The sequence below is a fragment of the Sitodiplosis mosellana genome, unplaced genomic scaffold (genome assembly GCF_009176505.1).
Source record: "Sitodiplosis mosellana isolate CC-2019 unplaced genomic scaffold, AAFC_SMos_1.0 Smas_scaffold_1, whole genome shotgun sequence".
Classification (NCBI taxonomy): domain Eukaryota; kingdom Metazoa; phylum Arthropoda; class Insecta; order Diptera; family Cecidomyiidae; genus Sitodiplosis; species Sitodiplosis mosellana.
The window spans coordinates 7,798,608-7,820,163 of NW_022595244.1; the positions used below are offsets into that span (position 1 = coordinate 7,798,608).

The 21,556-nt window shown below is 35.3% G+C and overlaps 1 protein-coding gene across 1 annotated transcript in view; it reads left to right on the forward strand.

The window, feature by feature from the left end:
* The window catches only part of LOC129573433 (connectin), a gene marked incomplete in the record, with an annotated part of 125,389 nt that extends 105,116 nt beyond the window's left edge, over positions 1-20,273 (forward strand). Inside the window, 3 exon segments of the mRNA XM_055453927.1 lie at positions 4,915-5,838; positions 6,694-6,913; positions 17,201-20,273. Of these exon segments, the coding sequence (XP_055309902.1) occupies positions 5,005-5,838; positions 6,694-6,913; positions 17,201-17,694 (1,548 nt within the window).
* Positions 20,274-21,556: the final 1,283 nt, after the last annotated feature.

The following is a 21,556-nucleotide window of genomic DNA, read 5'->3' on the forward strand; positions in this document are numbered from 1 at the left end:
CACCCGGCATATTCTGTCAATTTTTCTATGTAAAACATGGAGTGTGAAATAGTAGAGCGCCACTACTGGAGAACGGCAGAATGCGAAAGAAAAAATTTCAAATTTGTTCGCGCTCAAATTCACTCCGTCATATTCATTCTTGTTTTGATGTCGAAACAGTGAAAAGAATAGTAAAAAAATAAAAAAAAATAAATTTGAAATAAAATAAAATACAATTCAAATTAAATCCGCACATATTTTACATGTTTTGTTGTTTGTAATATATGATTTCGCAATATTTCATAATATTTCGTCACCATTATGGATTATTGCGAAATCATACGACAAACAGCAAAACATGTAAAATATGTGCGGATTTAATTTAAATTGTATTTTATTTTATTTCAAATTTATTTTTATTATTTTTTTCACTGTTTCGACATCAAAACAAGGATGAATATGACGGAGTGAATTTGAGCGCGAAAAAATTTGAACTAAGTGTTGTCATCACTCTGTAGCGGCGCTCTACAATTGTTCGCCCTTTCGTTATCATCGTGCGCTTCTGACGGTTCGCCTACTTCGAATTGTGAGAGAAGGTCCTGAAATATAAATGAACCAAATCGATACCAAAATATCCTGAATAAATGAAACTTCTTCGGTAAAGTATACCGCAAAAACTGTCTCGAATAAATTCGTTCAAAAATTGACACAGTGTTGATGGTTGAAATTGTCACTGAAATTGTATCAACACGCAGTGAACTGACTTTACTGGAAGCAACAAAAAAAATACGCAAATGAGCAAAAAACTAACTGTTTGAAATTCGTTTGAGTGGCAGAGCAAATGATAAGCTGACAACTGTCAGCAGTAAAGTGTTCGTTCTGGTGAACGACACTACGAAAAAAATAGCGCGCTGACAGAATGTGTTGATTGTTCAGTTAAAATCGGTGACGGTGATAAATTTCATGTGTGTACTGGCCAACTGTTTGTCAACACTCGAACCGTTTCCCCACACACATGAATTATGTATGTATGTGTGGAATAGTGCGTGGTGAGAACGAGAGAAAAGAGAAAGAGAGCGAAAGAGCGAGTGTGTGTGTGTGTCAGAGTGTTGACACAGCCAAATGTGAATGTTAAATCCACAGGCCAAAAGCGGCCATGCATTTTGAATAATCAATATTTATATGTAGCAGATTGTGTGTAGCACACACTTTGAATCTGTCGCACAGTTGCCCTTCCGCTCGATTGTCATCAAATACGTATTTTTTTTCACGAAAGCGTAAAAAAGTCAATTCGACACTACACATTCCTCCGGTGTTTTTGTTCATTCTCGCCTTTGATCTTGGATATTTTGTTTATTATCAATTGTGTTCATGCTCGTTTTCTTTTCATTCGTAAGTCATATTGCGTCTCATCTTTGCCATATTGGCCACCTGTTCTCCGCTTTTTATTCATTTCTTTGCTAGCCATGCAGCGAATACAAATCAACTTTGAACGGCACAATAGCTATTATTTAACAGTTGCTGTTTTCCATACGATTTAACAAAAACAACATACGTGAAAACGAAACGAAGAAAAAAATGCGGTATACGCGACATTCATCAATCAATTTACTCTGTCAGTGGATTATTTATTTTTCGATTAATTCACACACACACACACACACAATGTTTCCCGTGTGGAAAAAAAAACAACGGCAGTCAAAATGGTTTTTATTTCAATGGCAGTTCCAAAATCTGCATTAAACCGTTGGACAAAAGCGTTATGGTGAACTGCAGGTGCTGTAATTTCCAATATACAATATCCCAAAACGGGCCATGTTGACAGCGTCAAAATTCAATGAATCGTAAATACTAATTGGGGTTACCGGAACGCACATATTTTTACGCAACGGAATTTCCAGCATCGGGAACCGGATGCATGATTTTTCGCTTGATCGAGAAAAGTCCGACAGTTTGTTTTTTTTTATTGGCCATCATAAATAAAAAGAGAACAACCATGAAAGCAGCAGCACAATATAATATATATATTTTTTAAATTTAAGCGATAAAATATTGGCTTCATCAGGACAAACATGGTTTTTGCAATGAATTTCCACCGAATGATAACAAAAAAAAACCTTTCCCTAATTAACTCCTCAAACGGTTTTTCCAACGGTTGTTTCTCATTATTCACAACTAAAAATCGATTAGCATAAACACACATATGGCCCATTTTCGCAGCGCATTTGGTATTCAAATCAAAGTCGGTGCGATTCAAATTGTAGGTCGTTTTTAAAAAAAAATACATCCTTTTTTACTGTATGTACTGCCAGTTATGCAACCACTATTTACTATATGCCTATTGGTGAGACGTAAAAGAACGCAAGTTTGTCCAACTTCGTAGCCTTAAAGAGAAGTATGTTTGATGGCAACTAAAAATTATTAAAAGAGTGTATGTATTTTGAATGGTAGCGTTAGCGAAAAAAGAATGCATGTTCATGGTCAAGTAAATTTTGCAAAAAGAATGCATGTTGTTCTATCTATTCAGTTAATAATAAAGAGAAGCATGTTCTCATACATTTATATTGTCAAAAAAGAAAGTATGTTGGCTAAAATAGTGTAAATTATTAAATTTATTCCGACCGCCGTGAACAGGAATTCATAAACCTTAACACGCTCGGACATCTAATGTATTTGTTGTTGTACACTGAAACGGCGCGCGGTTATGAATGAAGTGGACAGGAGATGCGTGTTTCATCGAGCGCGCATGCGCACTCTGAAAGTACTGTGCGCCTGTTACTCCACTCGATTCATTCACTGCGACGGCACGACTGGTGTGTGACAATAAATATATTGGTCGTTCGCTTGTCCGACCGTGTTAAGGTTTATGAATTCCTGTTCGTGGCGGTCGGAATAAATTTTTTTATTTACATTATTTTAGCCAACATACTTTCTTTTTTGGCAATATAAATGTATGAGAACATGCTTCTCTTTATTATTAACTAAATAGATAGAACAACATGCATTCTTTTTGCAAAATTTACTTGACCATAAACATGCATTCTTTTTTCGCTAACGCTACCATTCAAATTACATACATTCTTTTAACCATTTTTAGTTGCCATCAAACATACTTCTCTTTTACTCAGACAAAATCGATCGAAAACATACTTTCCTTTTCAAATATTTAAAACTGAAAAAAAACATACGTTCTTTTACGTCTCACGAATAGATGCCTAGTTAATGACAAAGCACCAATCGATCGTATGCAATACGATTTTGCTTTGTCGTACATGCACATTGTAGATGCATTTAATTTCACTGTCGAGAGCCTCATATTACGGCCGGAATGCATTGTAATGGTAGGACACATGCGTTCCGTACACAATCCATTTGGGGTCCGCATATATTGAACAAAGCGAGCGTATGTTAAATGGAAATGCATTCACTGCACATAAATACATCATTGTTGGCATTTAGCTTTGGTCATGCAAAATACATGCAAATTAGACGATTTCAACTTTTCACAAAATATCATATTTGTTGGGAAAAATGCTCAGTCATTTATTCAAATTCGTCCGAGATCCATATTTAAATGACATTTTCCATTTCAAATTCCATACGAATAATTCATGTGCTTTTTTTCGGCAACAACGACAACAACAGCAAAGAAGAAAAAAAAACATCAAAATTCTTGATACGACCGAGTGACACGTTTGCTAAATTGAGCCAGTCTATTACTAGATGCATTATTGATGAAGCGCCACGTACAAGCCATCGTCTCTGCACATTCATCTAAGTTGAATTTTATTGTTAGTCTTACGTTTCATTTACCCATGATGACAATATCCATTCAAGTGACATCCGCTTGAAAGCGTTACCCATTGAACGCCAGCCATTGCACCGTGACAAAATGTTTGTTCTGCTCAATCGCTGCAGAGACCCAATTATATGGAGGAAAATGTTAATAGAACGAAAGCACTACTATCAATGAATACCAAAACAAACTCCTATTGGTCGTATCGTCATCGTGGTCAATGGAAATTAGCACATGCCATAAAATATTCAGACGTATTCGAAAAGAGTGATTCACATCAAATAAATGAAAAGTTTCTGCTAAATTTGAAATGATATTTACAATGTTCCATAGTTGTTGGCGAATATGCTGTCATTCATTTGAAAATGCAAAAGGAAAACGACAGCATAATGAATGCATAAAGCCCGCCTCAGTATATGGAATGAGTACTTAAATATTTACTTGGAACGTTAGAAGCCAATCGACTTCTAACCGCATTTCCAACGCGTTAATATGCATTCGGGATATATTGATCGCATTGTAAGTGTGTCTTGTCTTTTGTTTGGAAGTTCGAAGAACGTTTCAATCGATGGGTCATTGTACTCGCAGCAATAATGGGCATATTATCCAATTTATCAACGATAAAATGCACACCATCCTATCGGGTCGTTCCGCATGCACTTCTCCATTATATTATGGTTTATTTATGATCCATATCTAATACCTAGCCGGTTGCGATGATACGGGCATAGTGTAGGTGATATGCTTGTGTCAAAATCGAGCCATATTAAATGGTGAGGTATCGGCAAGAAGACAGCTCAAGTGTTCAAATGTAGCACGTAAATGATGGGGTCAATTAGATTCATATATGGAATGTAGCACACATCAAAAATCTAAAGGCTTAAGAATATCCATGAAAAATTCAATGAAAAAATCCGACAAATATTCCATTCCGAACTGTCAATGGTGCAAAATTGAATAATGGAACTATCTCTGTGGCATGTCATCCTCATAAAAAGTGCCTAAACTGACCGCAACTCTCAACTATTCCAATTTATCACTCCGAAGCAGTATGCATTAGCCAAATAAATCCTATAAACGATAATAATCGTTTGGTGTACATATCTTTTCATTAATCTTTGGTATTTTCTCTTTTGCAGAACAACGAGCAGTGTTAGAGTGAGCGCGCGAGAGAAAGAGATAGAGTATTAAACCACTACACAACCAGAAGAAGAAGAAAAAAACCGAAAATGACGTCAATACTACAGCGACATATTGCACTGATGCTGGTGATAATGTGCGTTGTGTGCACAATTGAAAGCACACGCGATCGCACACCAAATAATCGAAGACGTGACCGACCCGTCGTCAGTACGACGAACAATTTGTGTGAAAAAGGCGTTGACATGAAGCTACTGTGCCACTGCAACCATGACCATTACAAGCAGAAAATCAATGAAGTCGATTGTTTCTTATTGCACGAAGAATTCCCACAGTCAGATCCATCTTGGTTCGCTTTCAACAGTCATCCGAACATTAAGCACATCCAGTTGACGGTAACCCAGCACGGATTCTTAGGCTATTTGCCAATTGATGTGTTCCGTCGACAACGCGATTTACAAACATTGAACATTCAATATGGCAATATCCGGGAAATTCCATCCTATGCATTCAGCAATTTGACACGAGTACATAACATTACATTGGAACACAATCAAGTTGAAGTGTTGAATGCGTTTGCATTTGCCAATCATGCCGCTTTGGCCGAACTAAATCTACAATTGAATCAAATCACCAGCATTAATCGATTGGCCTTTGTCAATTTACCCAAATTAGAGGAATTAATACTGAGCCACAACAATATTTCAACATTGCCGAACGATGTGTTCGCCAACATCACCAATCTCAATAAATTGAGATTGAACGATAATTTATTGACGGCATTAACGCGTGACGTATTCAAAGGTTTGGGCAAATTAATGCAGCTTGACTTGAGCGTAAACAATTTGAAAAGCCTTGGTGATGGCGTTTTCGCTGAACTATGGAGTCTACAGGAGCTTTATTTGGAAAATAACAGTCTTGAAGTAAGTGTTTCTTTTTTTTTCTTTAAGTTTTTTTTTCCACAAATGAACACAAATCACAAGTTTTGTGAATGTTCAATTGAATCGAGTTGGTTGATGTTGTATAAAGTTGTCTGCAGTGAAAATATTACCATTTGGAAATTTGCTTTTAATTTGAATCAATTCTTCGTGGAAAATTTTCAAATATGTTGCCCATCAAAATACATCACATTTATGATAAATTCTTGTGCATTCAATGCTTGTTCATGTTCGTTTGAACGAGAAACTTTGCTCATTAACAATAATTGGCTAATTATTTATATTTTCTTCGTTGAATGTAATTCAAAAAAGGGGGTTTACTTTATTTGTTGACGAAAGAGTGATGAAGCGGAAAGCGGGAAAAGTTGTTAGTTTGTAAATAGTTTGCTCTTCCGTATGTTGGTTGCTGTAAATGGAATTGTGACGTTGAGTTTCATTTAACTGCCTAGATACACAGAGCTAATGAATTAAAATCAATCTTGTAACCTTACGATATTTGCTTGTCCGTTGGACGCAAAGCGTCCGATATACAAATTAATTTCGTTCCATTCCACTATTCTTGTTTTTCATTTGTCACTCAACTGAAATAAACTTCTAAATCAAACGAATAGCAATCGTACGGTTACTTTACAATCGTATTTATTTAGGGTTCTATGGTTCCCCTTGAGTGGGTTACTTTAATGTGGTTTTAGTTTGTTTTCCATTCGATTCGATTCGGTTTCCAATCGTTATATCAAAATGTGTTTCTAGCTTTTTTCTCTGCTGTTTTCACTAATATTTGTTGTTTGTTTCCATTTTCTTCTTCTTTTCCATCTCACTTTGTGTACTGTACAAAAATAGCGGATCTCCGAACGAGCTTTTGATGGTTTGAATAATTTACGCATTCTTCATTTACAAAATAACAAAATCGCTCTGTTGGAAAATGGTGTGTTCAGCACGGTGCCAGCGGTGACCACATTGAATTTGAATAATAATCTGTTGGAATGGTTAACCTATACAACAGTTCTGCCAATCATGGATAATTTGGTCAATAATACATCCAGCGTTCTGTCAATTTCGGGTAAGTTTTTTCTCTCTCTTTCTCTCTCTCTATCGGTTGTATGTTGATCATGCCATTCAATGAATTGTTGGTGGCGTATGTTATTTTAAGCCATTCATTCGGTGTGTGCGATCATATCGCAATGTATTCGATGAGGAAAATAACCCATATATCTATCTATACAACTAATATAAACCATAGTCAAAAAAAAGCATACACCAGGTCAGCTCATTAAAATTGCATCTATTTTAAGCCGAATGTTTTGATTCGTTTTTTGTTAACGAATTCGAATAAATTATGATTGATTGGATGGTACAATGGGATTTCGATAGAGGCCAGAGCATGCAAATTCGTTTCCTTTATTGGGCCACACATATACGACCAGTGGTGTGCGTACGGTATAAAATGAGGAATTTAATCAAATAATCATTATATAATTGCCAATGTTCGAATTTGACCAACGGAAAATTCAATTTAATTTCTGAACGTGAGCGTATATGGTAACGAAGATACAATGCCATGTAATTAATCATGAAAATTGTAATGCAGGCAAGTCACACCGGATATATTATGTCAACAAAGCGAAAACATTTCGTATCACATACACCTACATACACACCTACACATACACATATCAGCTCCAAAATATTTCAATTCAAATCAGTTGTAGTTTAAGCCAAAAACTCAATTTCAAACCATATGTGTGTGTCAAAAATAGCTGTTCAAATTTTATCTAACTTTGGCAGCATTTTCTCGCTAAATTATCATTAGTCAAAGTAAATTAATGTAATTGAATATTTACCTCTATCCCGGTATCACACATACCAGCGGGGTTAAATGAATTCATCCAGTTCCGAAATGTCGATGCCAAATTGCAATATGGATCCACATTAAAAAAAAAGTATATATGTGTCGCACAGCAATTGAATTAGTTTGAAATGCTCAAAATGAAGCCGCGATGACGAGTGTTCAGTGCCCAATGTCTGCAATGCTAATACCACCGTAAAGTGGTTGAAGTGCGAGAAATTAAATTAATATGATTTAATTATGCTTTTCTACTGATGCGCAAATTGTATATTCTGTTTGTAGTGTAATTACAGTGTCTGTGCCCGGGTTCGTGATATTGGCGACAGATAACTATTATATGTGTTTGCTGTTGTTTGTTGTCCCCCACCGCTTCCTCTCTTCTTTTTCACTCGGTGCCACCAAAACGAAATGCTTTTCATACAATCTGCACACCGTGTGTTTATTATTATTTTCAACGCGAAAACATTTTTGTTTTCGTTAATAATCCTTTTTCTCTGAGCTATGCATGAGGCACGCACAATTAAATAATTGAAAATCAATAATTATGAAAATGATGTGTGCGTGTACTGTGCATGCGACTAGCATATTATTATTATGAAGCATTGTCACATGGCCTGAATAATTTGATTGTGTCTGCTAAATGCAGCAGCACTGTTTCACTCGATGCCATCGTGTCGACCACACGCGCTTAATTGTTTGCGCAAAATTTCAATTTGATGGTGTTTATTGTGCCCATATTGACTTCATTGATGTGAAAGAGAACAGGCAAACATTCAATGCAACGTGAAATGCAACAAAGCGAAATGCCATAACATTACCAACGAACAAAACCATTGGGCCAACATGAGCAAACATTTATTCTCATTTGAATTAGTGTCCGCGTCCGCCGGCACCACTGCCACCGCCATCGCTTCAGTTTCAAATGTTTCAAAATGAGAAACCATCAACGGCAAAACAAAGACAAAATATTCACAATTCATTATTTTTTCCATTGTTTGTTGATTGGTTGGTTGGTTGGTTGGTTTTGCCAATAGACAAATATTTTCGTTCTGTTAATTGTTGGTGTTGTTTGAAGCATTTTGAAAAAATTTATGATTTGTATGCGCCAATTTGTTTACGCACCAATCCGGATTTCGTAAAATGCATGCCCTCCAAATCCATTTCATTACATATTCATCGTTGGACTTTGGGACAAGCTTATCGTATTTGTCGGTTTGTTTTGGAACAGACCAACGGCAGCAGAATGCGCAGAAATTTATGATAATTGATTACGAACATTTATGGAATGTCGCTCGAATCACCACGATCATCATTTGTATTGTTGTTGCGTCCCAGCGCCCAAAATTGATTTCACTCCTATTTTCGAAAAAGCTTCCTCTTATTAGCTAAATACCAAGCTAAAAACTAGGTGAATTTTCAAGACTTTTCAAGGCAATCCGCTACGTTTTACGTCCAACATTTTCAATTTATTCGAGCGGAAATATGAAATTAATTGGAAATTGGTTGGCACAGAATACTTGCTGTTTTCTTTTAGCAATCGGGTGTCAAAGTAATTAGTTGGAAAGTGTTTTTGCACAAACAAAGCCAAAAAAACTCGCCATTGCATGAACTTTTGGAATATTCAGAGAAGACTCGAGCAACGTCATTGTTTCCAAGAAACTGAAAATTTTACTTTACAACTGTATTTTATTCGCTTGTAAGTACACAACAGAAATGCTTTTTGACTGTTTGCCGTATGTCATAACTCTTTATAAAATTGATATCCGAGAGCTTATTTTGGTTCCGCATTCCGCACACACACACCGCGGGAAGCGAAAATAGAATTTTTGCACATGGAAAACTTTCAGTGTATAAATTACCGAAAATGTTGTCGTCACACATTTCATTTGAACACTGATGCAAAAATTGCATCTTCGTTGTGGGAAAAGCAAAGAACACACATACACACAAGTGAGAAGAGTATGATAAAATACAGAATTCTCCCCCACAAAACAGAGGAATTGTGCTGGTTAATATTGCTTTCATGCATGTAAACGTATGTGACTTGCTGTTTTATTAATCAAATAATTGTTATTATGTATATTATTTGCTGCTTGGAATTTTGTTCATTTGCTACGGTAACTGGCAGCACGCATTTTCATTTTGCAATCTAGTCCCCGAAATGTTGCAGCACAAATAATTATTTCGTGATATACATAGAGGCGAAATATACGTAAGTGACGGTGTGTTCCAAACACACATGCACACACAAGCACTCATACGAAAAGCACATTACACCCGAAAACAATAATTTGTAATATTGTTTGAGCCAACGCCAAATAAGATAATGTATGGCCCACATTTGTGTTGGCGGCGCATTCGAAACATACCATATTCTTCAAGTTGTTCAACAACAAATAATAAACGTTTGCAAAGTTATTCTTTTGTGTTGACAACGGTGGTGCCAAGACAAAACATGCTTCGCAGTCCCAATTGCAATATAAATTGGTGTGCGTGTGCCTGGTATACACACATCAGCGTGTATATGGAGAAACTTTGTGTGCGTAAAGTGTAAGTAACTGTCTCCAATTATAATGAATTAAATCAGGGTGGCAAGTGAATCCGGTGTTGATGATGGGGCTTCCGTGGTGACAAACGGAAATCGCACGACCTATACGGCATACCCTGTCATCGAGGTGGCTTCTTTTCTTTATCACTTGATTGCTCGCTCGTCTCTCGCCATGGAAACCATATCGAAATAGTGACAATGATTTCCGTCTAGTTTAAGTTTAATCAACAACAAATGACAAGCCAGATGAAAAAACCATAAAAGTTTTCCCGCAGCGTTCGTGCATGCGTGCGCGCGCGACACAAACCGTATGTATCACATTCGATTCGGTTGAGATAGATAAATGGCATTTGGCATTTCATTATGTGGAAATGACAATAAAAACACAAAATTCGAGGTGACACATTTGAATCATGTGCTCATTTGCAGATGGTTTCGATAGCAAACTAGGTAAAGGAATTACGACCAAATTTAGTCTACGTGACATCGAATTGATACATAATGAACAAAAGTAAAACAATAGAAATGGTATCGTGTAATTCAAAACGAGTCTGTCTGATGGTTGCTATGCCATGTCAAACGGAATCATCTTCAAGTGATACATTTGAATCACTTTGGGTTTGTCACATCAATTTTACATTTCGATTCGAATCAATAGCAGCGACCTTCGAATTTAATTGATTGCCGCTCGCAAGCTAATGATCTTGGAATAATGAAACAAAAATAAAACACATCGATTTCACCACTCGAAAACGGTTGAATCGATAAATTGTTTCGACATTTCGACAAATTGAACAAGTTATGAACGTCAGAAATAATTAATCTTATTAACACGTCAAACTATTCAAAATCCACAGCTGCACTCGACTGCAATGGTTTAGACTTGCTACGTGATTTCATTAAACGCAACATTTCAATTAAAGTAACATCGAAGTAACAACAAGCAATGTGGCACAGTATTAACGAGTTTCAAGGAGTTTTACAAAATTACAACGTTCCCATTTACATCTTGCAATTACAGTTGCTAAAACCGCTAAATTTACCTATCAATCTAAGAACATTTTGCGAAACACACATTTCCGCTTGTCAAATGCAAACATTCATTTCGGAAAAGAGAAAATCTATTAAAGTAATTGTTTTTCCGTAAGAGGGTTTTGCATCAAAGAACCGATTCTTATCGTGAAGGCTCCATGTAGAATGATGTAAAAACACTCCACTTTATGATGCAACAATGCATCCATAAATTACTTTGCCAAAATGATGATCATGAAGACGACATCAAAGACTCCCTTTCTATTCATTGTGTAGTTTGCGTCCATTTAAACTAGTCGATCATTGTTTACTTTTAATCTAAGTTTCATTGTTTCCGTTCATATCAAAAAGCGAACACTAAGACGCTGGGTAAAAATGAATTTCAAAACGATATACCACACCGAATGCACATAGAAAAAAGAGAACGGTTTTTTTTTCAAGGAAAATTCCCTACACAATGTTTGCGATGTACAGAACGATTCCAAGAAAAATGGTACAATTTGAAAGGCATAGCTCAAGAATTTGATGCACTATGCGCGATAGTGAAAATAGAAAAGAGAGCTCAGAGAAAAGATTCCCGGAAAAGTGGATATATCCCCGGGAAATATGATATTTTTATATAAATTCCTATTTAAATTTATATCTATCGGTGGAGCGTAAAAGAACGCAAGTCTGTCCAACTTCGTAGCAATAAAGGGAAGTATGTTTCATTGTAACTAATAATGGTTTGAAGAGTGTATGTTCATTTTTGGCGGGTCGTCTAGGTTTTTCATGGTTTCCGCGGAACTAATAAGAAATCACTGTCTTCAGAAATTCATAGAGGAACTTGAGTACTACGATATTGCCGTAGACACCAAGTTGTTATCTCTTGAGAAAAACTTACATTCTTTTTACTTCTCACGAATAGATACTATATACATTTTACCGGAAACCCTTTATATGTTGACATGATTACAAATATGCCATCTAAAACTATTTTTACCGCCCAAAATGACAGATTGCGGTAATTTGTGTAAGAACATTTGAAATGTATGCCAACGCCCGTAAATATGAAGCGATACCGGGAAAATGTATATAACAATGTCAAAATTCCCGACGAACATATCAAGTGTGCAGGAACTTAAAATAAGAACGAAAATAGCACGGGACGCTTGAAAAGAAGTAAAAAATGAATAAATCTGTAGAAAAATGCTTCAAGTCATTCACAGTGAACACAAAAAAATTCAAAGCCTTTTGAACTGACAGCAGTGTTAATTTTAAATTTTCCATTTTCCCGAAGAAAATGATATCGTTTCAATTTTTTTTCAAGTAGTTCGGACTTTCGCTCGGTAAAATTGCGATCGGAAGTACGGGCATATGATGTGCTGCTCCGTTGTTGTTCGATATCAATGCCATCCTCATAATGAGTTTGACATTCAATACCATTGTTTCCATAAATGCTTGAATTAAACGTTTGTGCATCATTTGCAAATGGTATCGTTTTTAAGTTCCACAAGACAAAATCAATGTACTCAAGTATTTTTGTCTGCTTCGTTTGAATAAATAAGAGAGCAACCCAAAGAAGACACTTTGCATCAAGTAGCAAATATTACGACGTTTCATTTATGAGAAATTTCATATTGCTTCCCATTTCCAGTCAAATCAATTAATTTCGCATCAATGCGCTCAATTTTTTTTTCTTAGCTCTTCTTTGGCAGAGGATTATGCTTTCAAGGCATCAGCGATGAAAAGACGAATTACAAAACTGTTATCTTTACGTCAGTCTGCTTCGTATCTTGTCTCGTTTTTTTTTTAATTTGTGTTTATTCGAAAGCGAAACTTAAATAAATTTTTATAGGTTTTAGTTGTTCGCAAATGCTACCATATATCGTTGAGGCAGCCGTCTCAAGAGAAAAAAAAAGAGAGGAAGAAGAAAGAGCGGTCTCAGGCAAGCAACAGAAAGCCTTCATGTGCGCGCTGTGTGATACACTTGAAAGGAGAGGAGAGTACGTGTGCAAAAAAAGCGGTGCGCTTTATTTTATGAGCAGTAGTATCAAACGAGCGGCAACAACATCTTTTCAGATAGTAAAGGAGAACGAAATCATACGCACTGACGTGTAATATCACTTCAAGCATCGTATGATAAGAGTGAGACAGAGCAAAATGCTATTCACATGCACACACAGGAATTTCACGCTTGAAAAAGCACATAATATGAGTTAACAGCATGATGCGAACGTTCGGAAGCACAACACACTTGATTGCTGCTCACACACATAGTTGAGGCGTAAGCGATCTACTTCACATATGGTTTGGAACATCTTGTTGCTTCCTGTGCGAAAAAAGAAATCTCTCAACTGAAATTGAGAACAGCGTACTTGTTCGTGTTTCTTTTTCTTTTCTTCGGTGAAAGAAGAAAAAACAAATCTCAGTACCGTCTATCGAGCTTTGGTTTTATCTAAAATGCTTCCATTCGATTTTGCCGCTTTTGATTCAATGAGCAATTTTTTTTATTATAAGATGACGAGAGCGATAGGGAGAAGGAGAGAAAAGTTCTCAGCAAAATTAAAAACAGCAAAGAGCACACAACAATCAACTGATTTCAATTTTGTTGTGAGGCTGAAACGCAGCACGAGTCGCTGTGAATTGTTTTGTTGCTGGCCGAAAGGATTCATGTTGATTTTTTCCATGCTTTGAGTTTATTCTGGTTGAGCGTTATGCTCGAGACCATAGTATTCGGATGAAAGAAGCGTAAAATTAATAGATTTTACATACAATTTTTTTTTGCACAGCATTTTCGCTGGAATCTCGAGAAAATTGCATTTTTCCGCTGAAACTCTCTGCTTTTCTTTCACGTAACAGACAGAGAGAATGAACTGAATGGAGCAAAAAAAAGCGATTTGAATAAAGCAGAAAAGAATATTGTCAAACTTATCCAGCAGGTATTTGAAGTCATCAACTTGATAATAATAAATTTATTTATGGGTGAAAAAGAAGCATTGCTGCGCTTTTATTCTTACGACTTTGGCGTCGAACAATGGCAAATGCATTTGAGTTTACACCCCAACAAAACAATGCCCCAACATTATTTATGCGAATTGAAATATGAACAGAAACACCATGATTACGCTTAAAAGTTCTTATGGTTGAAGCGTTTCATTTTCTCACAATATCACCCGCTAACTTTTCCAACAATCATATCGCGATGCTGTTCACTGGAACTTACTGAAATTGCTTAGCAGCAGCACATCGAATCAAATTGAATGATGTATTCAGTTAAATGGAAAGGACGAAAGAAGAACGCTTCTTTGTATGGCACACACAAGAAAAGAAAAGCAAAACTTAGTTGTCAACTGTATGCATGCACCGTTTTTTTTTCTCACGAAATTTCAGGACATTTAATCATTTCGTTGAGAAAGCGAAAGAAAAATCGGCGAAAAATGTGCAGAACGTAATCGCAAACATGATTCAAAACAAGATTCCGCACAAGTGTCATGCACATTCAAACACAATGGAATCATAAAATATGAATTATTCATGAATCACGACCAATGCACCGTCCGCAATAACTCACATAGTAATTGTCCTAATAGTTTTATATTTGCGCTGGTTTGTGTTTCCTTGCACAGTTTATTGTATTCCAGATAAGGGAGAGAAAATAAAGTTGAAGCAGGTAAAAAAAAGTTGGTCAAAGAAATCAGATTCGATAGGATTCATTTACTTTTACATGGCGTTTTAGGTTTTTGCTCTATAATAATACTTATGAACTTGCGATAACCGCACATTGGACGGCTACGTGGTTTCGCGGTTGTGCATTTGCAATTTTCCTTCTTCATTTACGTATGGGCGAGCTGTTATGTGTGTGTGTGTGTATGAAACGAAAGTAGTGCATTCTTGCAAATGAAACACAGTTTAAAAAAGGCGGTCAACTCAACGCTGCTCGAAGCGAAAAAAAAATCTAAATAAAAATGCATTTCATTGGAAAATGAATAGAAAAAAAACTCGGTGCAATTCTTTTCGATTAAAAATTACCTAGTTATTTTCAGAATTATATCGAACATGATATGAATTGTGAGCGCGCAAAACGTGCTTCATAAACTGCGAAACTTTTTTCGTAAATTGAACGGAATTTTTCTGGCTTCAGCTCGTAAAAACCGACAACTTTGATGGAAAAAAATGTGGGTTTTCCTTCGTTGTTATTTTCGATTCAAATGAGCAAAATAAAATGGCATTCAAACACAAAAAGTGCATTTCATTTGGTTTATTAATATTTTGCTCTGGTTCAAATAACAAGCCAACTTTTCATTTGCCATCGTGTGTTAAATGCAGAAATAATAAGAAACTGCTTATAAATGCATAAAACTCGATATGCATTTAGCTCATTGTAAAGCACAGTACACGTGACTTTGTTGTTGTTTGTCGAATTAATCAGCGTCTTTTTATGGCTTGTGCAATAAGTTTTATGCCAATGCGTGTCGACGTCCTTTATTTTCATTGAAATGTGAAAGAAAAAAAAACAATTGATTTGAATTTTGCTCGCAAAACGAATGAGACGGAACAAAAACAACGAGTTCAAGTGGTGCATTTGCAATTTACAAAGCCGATTTTCAATATTGAATGACATAAACTAAGAGTCATAATAACATTGAAGCTAATAGAATCATTGTTGGTTGTGTTTGTAGATAATGGAAATCAATTGGCGGTGTGTGTGTGACTGTCAAACTCCACTCTCCCTCCGCCCACATTATAATTGGAAAACACATTTAGGACTTCGATAATGAAAATCATTTGTATAACGTTGTAACACCGATAACAGGACAGCGACGAAGCACAAAAAGTGTCGTCAGTTGATGTTTTCGGTTGTGATTCGAAGCACACCTCATTGTGGATGGAAACTGATTTGAGATCGTTTCCATGCGATTTGAGTCCATTGTTGATTGGCCTAATGAACACCCATTTCAATTTGAGACCCACAATCATTTGTCATCATTTTTGGGTTCTTGTTTTGTTATTCACCACGTGGAAACGGCATATCGGCAATTCCACACGAAATTTACATATAAATCGCAACAAGACTATATTTTCCCTAGTTGCACATGGTGAGTTAGATACGCATTTTATTTATCGACGACAATTAAATATGTAAACATAAGTCGAACGCTTGTTGGTTTCACCATTCATCATAAACAACACAGGGAAGGAGAAAAAGAAATCAAAAAAGCCCCATTTTAACGATATCATTTGAATATGCATGTGCGACATAAACATTTTACTACTCATACCCATAACATTTCACATGAATATATTATATCGTCGATAAAATCCCCTCAAATAAATTAAATTGAAATAGAAAAAAAACGCGAACAAACAAATAGCGATTCTTTTTTTCTTTTCTCTCTCTCGCTGGCTTAATGAACGAGTCGCTTTGATTCGAATCGTTCAATTGACATGCAGTCAACAATGTATTTTTTCCATATTTCTGTCGAACACAATTGCACATGAACAGAGAAAAAAGAAGCGCGAGTCATTTTGATTCAGTTAATAAATTCATTTTATGATGTAGGTCGTCATAAGCGGCTCAAAAATACAATCAAGCACAAATTGATTTATTTCGTTTGTTTTTCGCTTTGTGTACATGTAAAATAGCGAGAATAATTTACCATTGTTGATGGATGAAAAAAGTACCTTACAGAATGGCATTTAATAACTTGATTTGATTTCTGTTTACTTGGTTTTTCATTTTTATTTTTTTTTTTTCAACTCGAAACCGATTCAATAATTTTTCCTTTTCATCGTTGTCAATAATAATTGATTCTGTTGAATGTAATGAAAAAAAAAATTGATATTAAAATTAACTTTTCCCAATTGCAATAATAAATTGATGCATATTTTGTTTGATTCAATATATAATTAATTGATGTTTCATGTTTTTAATCTTGCAGAGAATCGTTTCATTTGTGAATGCCGTTTACGATGGATTTTCGACTTGCACAATCAGACAAAGAATCGTGAATTGAAACAATCATTGGAGCGCATAACTTGTATGTTGGAGCATGCCCACCAGGTGGTCAACGATAATGCATTGAATGATCCACGCTATCAGATTCACTTTGAGACCAATCCACGTAATGCTCAGCCCATGGATTTCGATGTACATAATGATTTGAGCATACCAACGAATCACATTAACGAGCGCCATTCATCGTCCAAACTACACTCATCCGAAAAAGTCGAACTCCTAAACTTGAATCCAAATCAATTGCCATGCGAAGCGGTAACTGATCCCACTGAGCTGCCATTGCAACGCGAATCAGTGTCTGGCTACGATATTGGCGGCTTCAAACTATTCGCATCATCAGGCAGTTCCCATGATATTGCCACAAATTTCATTGTCACTGCCATTTTGGCCATTTCCACCGCGATAATCCTGTCATAAAATCACTAATGCGATATACACAGGAAGTGACTTCTTTTTTTTAAATGAAAATCGATAAAATATTTTACCGTGTTTTCCAATTCAATTAATTAGACATCTTCTTTAGCTTTGATTTTTGCCACTTTTTTCAATTCATTTTCGTCCATGACTTCATTGTTTTTCCCCCAAGCCTAGGCACTCTTTCTACTTTCGTTTCTATTTTAGCTTTAAAAAGAATACAAAATGAATTCATACTCTATATTCTTACACTAGACCAGATGGCATGACAAAAAAAAAAACAATTTATGTGGACGATTATAGCTATCGGTGCAGAATTATATGTCATACAGTTTTAAAGAAGAAAACAGATAATTTGATGAAAAACTTATTACGTGTACACCCATATAGCAGTTAAGAATTGCATTTGAAATTGACATTCAAAACATAAACGAAAAATTGGAAATGGAATCACTAGTTAGGCAAATATTATCCCATTGATTTCATTGTAGCGTGCCCCTCAAAACAGAAAATTCCAAAAAAAAAACAATCATTTAAAAACGAACAGCCGAAAGAAGTAGAAGAAGGAAATTTGAAACGAGTCGGCGAATTGGGTATTTGAATGAAAGACAAATTGAAACGTTGTTAGTATTTTTTTTTGGAAGATATAGACGTGGCCGGTTAGATTTTAAATGAGCAAATCTTCACTTTGTTGAGTTGACCGAGATTCAATGTATCTGATAAAATGTAGATGTTTAAGTCAGTTTATATACCAGGATAAATCGTTTTTTGCTCAGCCGCACTGAAACCTGTTTGGTCCATCGTTCTCGGACACCATTCAACATCATCTCGTTCGATCGACATACAAGCCATGTCGAAAAACGATTCGCCAAAAAGCACGTTTTAATCTCTTTTGAAAGAAAAAAAAACAAACACCTTGATGACAAATTAAAATAGACAAAAGAAAACATTTAAAAAAATCGTAAAAAAATATTTTTGTGTAAAACAATCAATGAAAGGAAATACCAGGTAAATGGTGTGGTTGGGAAAGAGATAAATGAATAAAGGAGAAATCCACACGAGAATTTAAAAGAAAAACAAACCAAATTTAAAGGCAAACTTATTCTTGTTATTAGATTGTCGCAAATGTTCGTCAGCATAAGTATAAGTTAAACAAGTAACACAGCTAAGGCCAAGAAGTTCATGTATACAAAATCGACACTACATAAATGGCGTCTTATTCGATGTATGTACGTGTGATTCTATTTGCCTGTCTATGCATCCGAATACACATGGCAGAAAAGAATGGAAGAGAGCAGAAATTAAAAGTCGACGAAATGAATTTCGGCCAAGATTTCACCGAGGCTCTAAGATTAAATGATGATTTAAAATATTTTGAAGGGTATTTTTTAAACAATAAACATTTTTTTTTTCGCTTAATGCAATTTGATTATAAGATTGTTGAATTTAGTGCATTCGATCAAAGATCCAGCATGCAGAACAAACGACCAATGTTTTGGTAAATGTGGATATGGAACACACACGCATGTGTTCATGCGTGCAATACAAATGCCAAACATTCGTTCTGCATCCAGCATCATCTTTGAATTTCTTCACCAAGCTCTTAAAACTACTCACATTCTTTTTTTTCTGTTTGAACACACGTTCTTTTGACAGCTATGTTCAACTTTGATTTACGTTTCAGTTTAAATTCATTTCCAATGTGCTTACTTCGGTTTTGAAACTATAATATTCCTATATTCGAATTAATGAGTGTGACAAACATTTTAAAACTATTCGAACACAAAATGTCTGTCAATTTTTTTATATACAAAAAAAAAGAATATCTTTAACAAAAAAAATGCAACCAAAAAAAAATGAACAAGAACGAACAGAATTTCGATTGAATTTTAGCAATTTTTTTTCTTTTGTATCGTAAATATTATGACTTAAATTAATCGATTACACATTTACAATAAATATAGACATGAGAAAATTATTGTGGATTTAAATGTGAAATACATTCAAATGCATAAAATCAACAATATACATTGAACAACAAGAAAGAAAAAATGAAACAGAATATTGTAAACGTTTAGTTTTTTTGAGAGAAAAAAAATGATGATAAAAATTGATGAAAAGAATACTTTAAACTTAAGATATATTTAGGTCTAAGTCAGCGTTGCCCCACACACACAAAAACAATTTATTAACCAAAAAAAAACATGCAGAACACATCACATCCGACCTTTTCAATGTACTCACACTCCATTATTATATTGATGTATTCGAATGCATACCAAAAGCAGATTATCAATACGATAATTTGTTCCGCGAAAATTCGAATTTAATGTAAACGTGCGTGCGCCCTTCCCCACAATACTGCAATCGATTGATCAGAATCGGGCCCCGGTGAATGTGAATGTGTTTTATATGTACTGTTCCACCTCGATGTCGACCTTCTCAAACACTAAATGTACACACAACAACCAAATTTATTGATAATTCACGTAATATTACTGCGAATCGAAATAGAAGAAAAACCAACACAATTTTAACTGCGATGCAACTAAGTGAAAAATGCAACCAATAAATATTTCAAAATAAAAATAAAACCAATGTGTGTGTCTTTCAATTGTCATTGTGTTATTTTCAGCCCACACAGATCTGCTTAAGTGCACCATAAACAGCGACAATATTCTAAATAAAAGCAGCGGGCATAAAGGTAAGTCACCGTTTTTGGACCCAATTCATCAATATGTATCGAATATACATACATAATTAGAGGGAACTGTCTGGTAGACTACTAATAAAATCATATAAATCTATGAATATTATGGCATATTATTACTGGAGACATATTTTGTTATTCAGACGATTGCGTGCAGTGACTTTATTTCGGGGAATAAATTTCAGCAATGCAAACAACGTTTTTCCATTCTATTTAATAAACTAACATGATCGATTCGGATAGTATCATAGTGTCGTTGTCCTGATTTCTACATGCACTATGACATTGTGAATAGCTGCACCGAATAGCAATGAGTAGTTGGTTCAATACTCGGCGGACGCTAAATTATCATTAGGCGGCTTTATATAATGTCTCATGGAAATTATTGATTGGCCGCGAGGCGCACACTTTTAGTAGCTCTATATCGAAAATAACGACGACAATTTGATCCCGAGTATATCGATTTAACCGTTGTAAAACGCTATTGATTGATATAAATAATGTGGAACGATACTCTAGCAATATACGATGAGAGTTAACGATTCAGCCTGAAATATACTTTTATATCGGAACCACATGAAATATAATCAAAATGATGAGCATTGGAACAATAAAAGTAAGTTGCTGTCGTGTATTACACTGTAATTACTTAGCATGCGCTATTATCCAATATGTTAAATGTCAGTGTGAATGTAATACAAACAGATGAATAATTTCTGGAGCAGCAATTCAAAGTGGAAAAATGTTTATCAAAGTTTCTTCATGAAAAAGTAACAAGCCACGTGAGTGTCTTTCGAGTTAGAAGTAGACTTGTTAGAGAAAGCGGACACAGTATATAGAAAACTAAAATGTAGCTGCTTAATCAAGACCCAAATCAAGATGGACGGTTTCGTAAATGAGCTCTTGTGAGAATGGCGAAAATGTTTGCACAACGTAATTAGAGCTGAAAGCAAGAAATAAACAAATAAATTGAGACAAAATGCAGGCACATACATACAGGAAGGCACCGAAATAGCAACATTCTTTGGTATTTTTGTGGTTTCCGTGAATAGAGTTATATTTGCCATATTGAGCAATATACATGTTGTCAACATGAAAATTTTAGCCTGGGAAATTTATCTAAAGTTTTTGATGTGTAGTCAACCATCTCCTCCT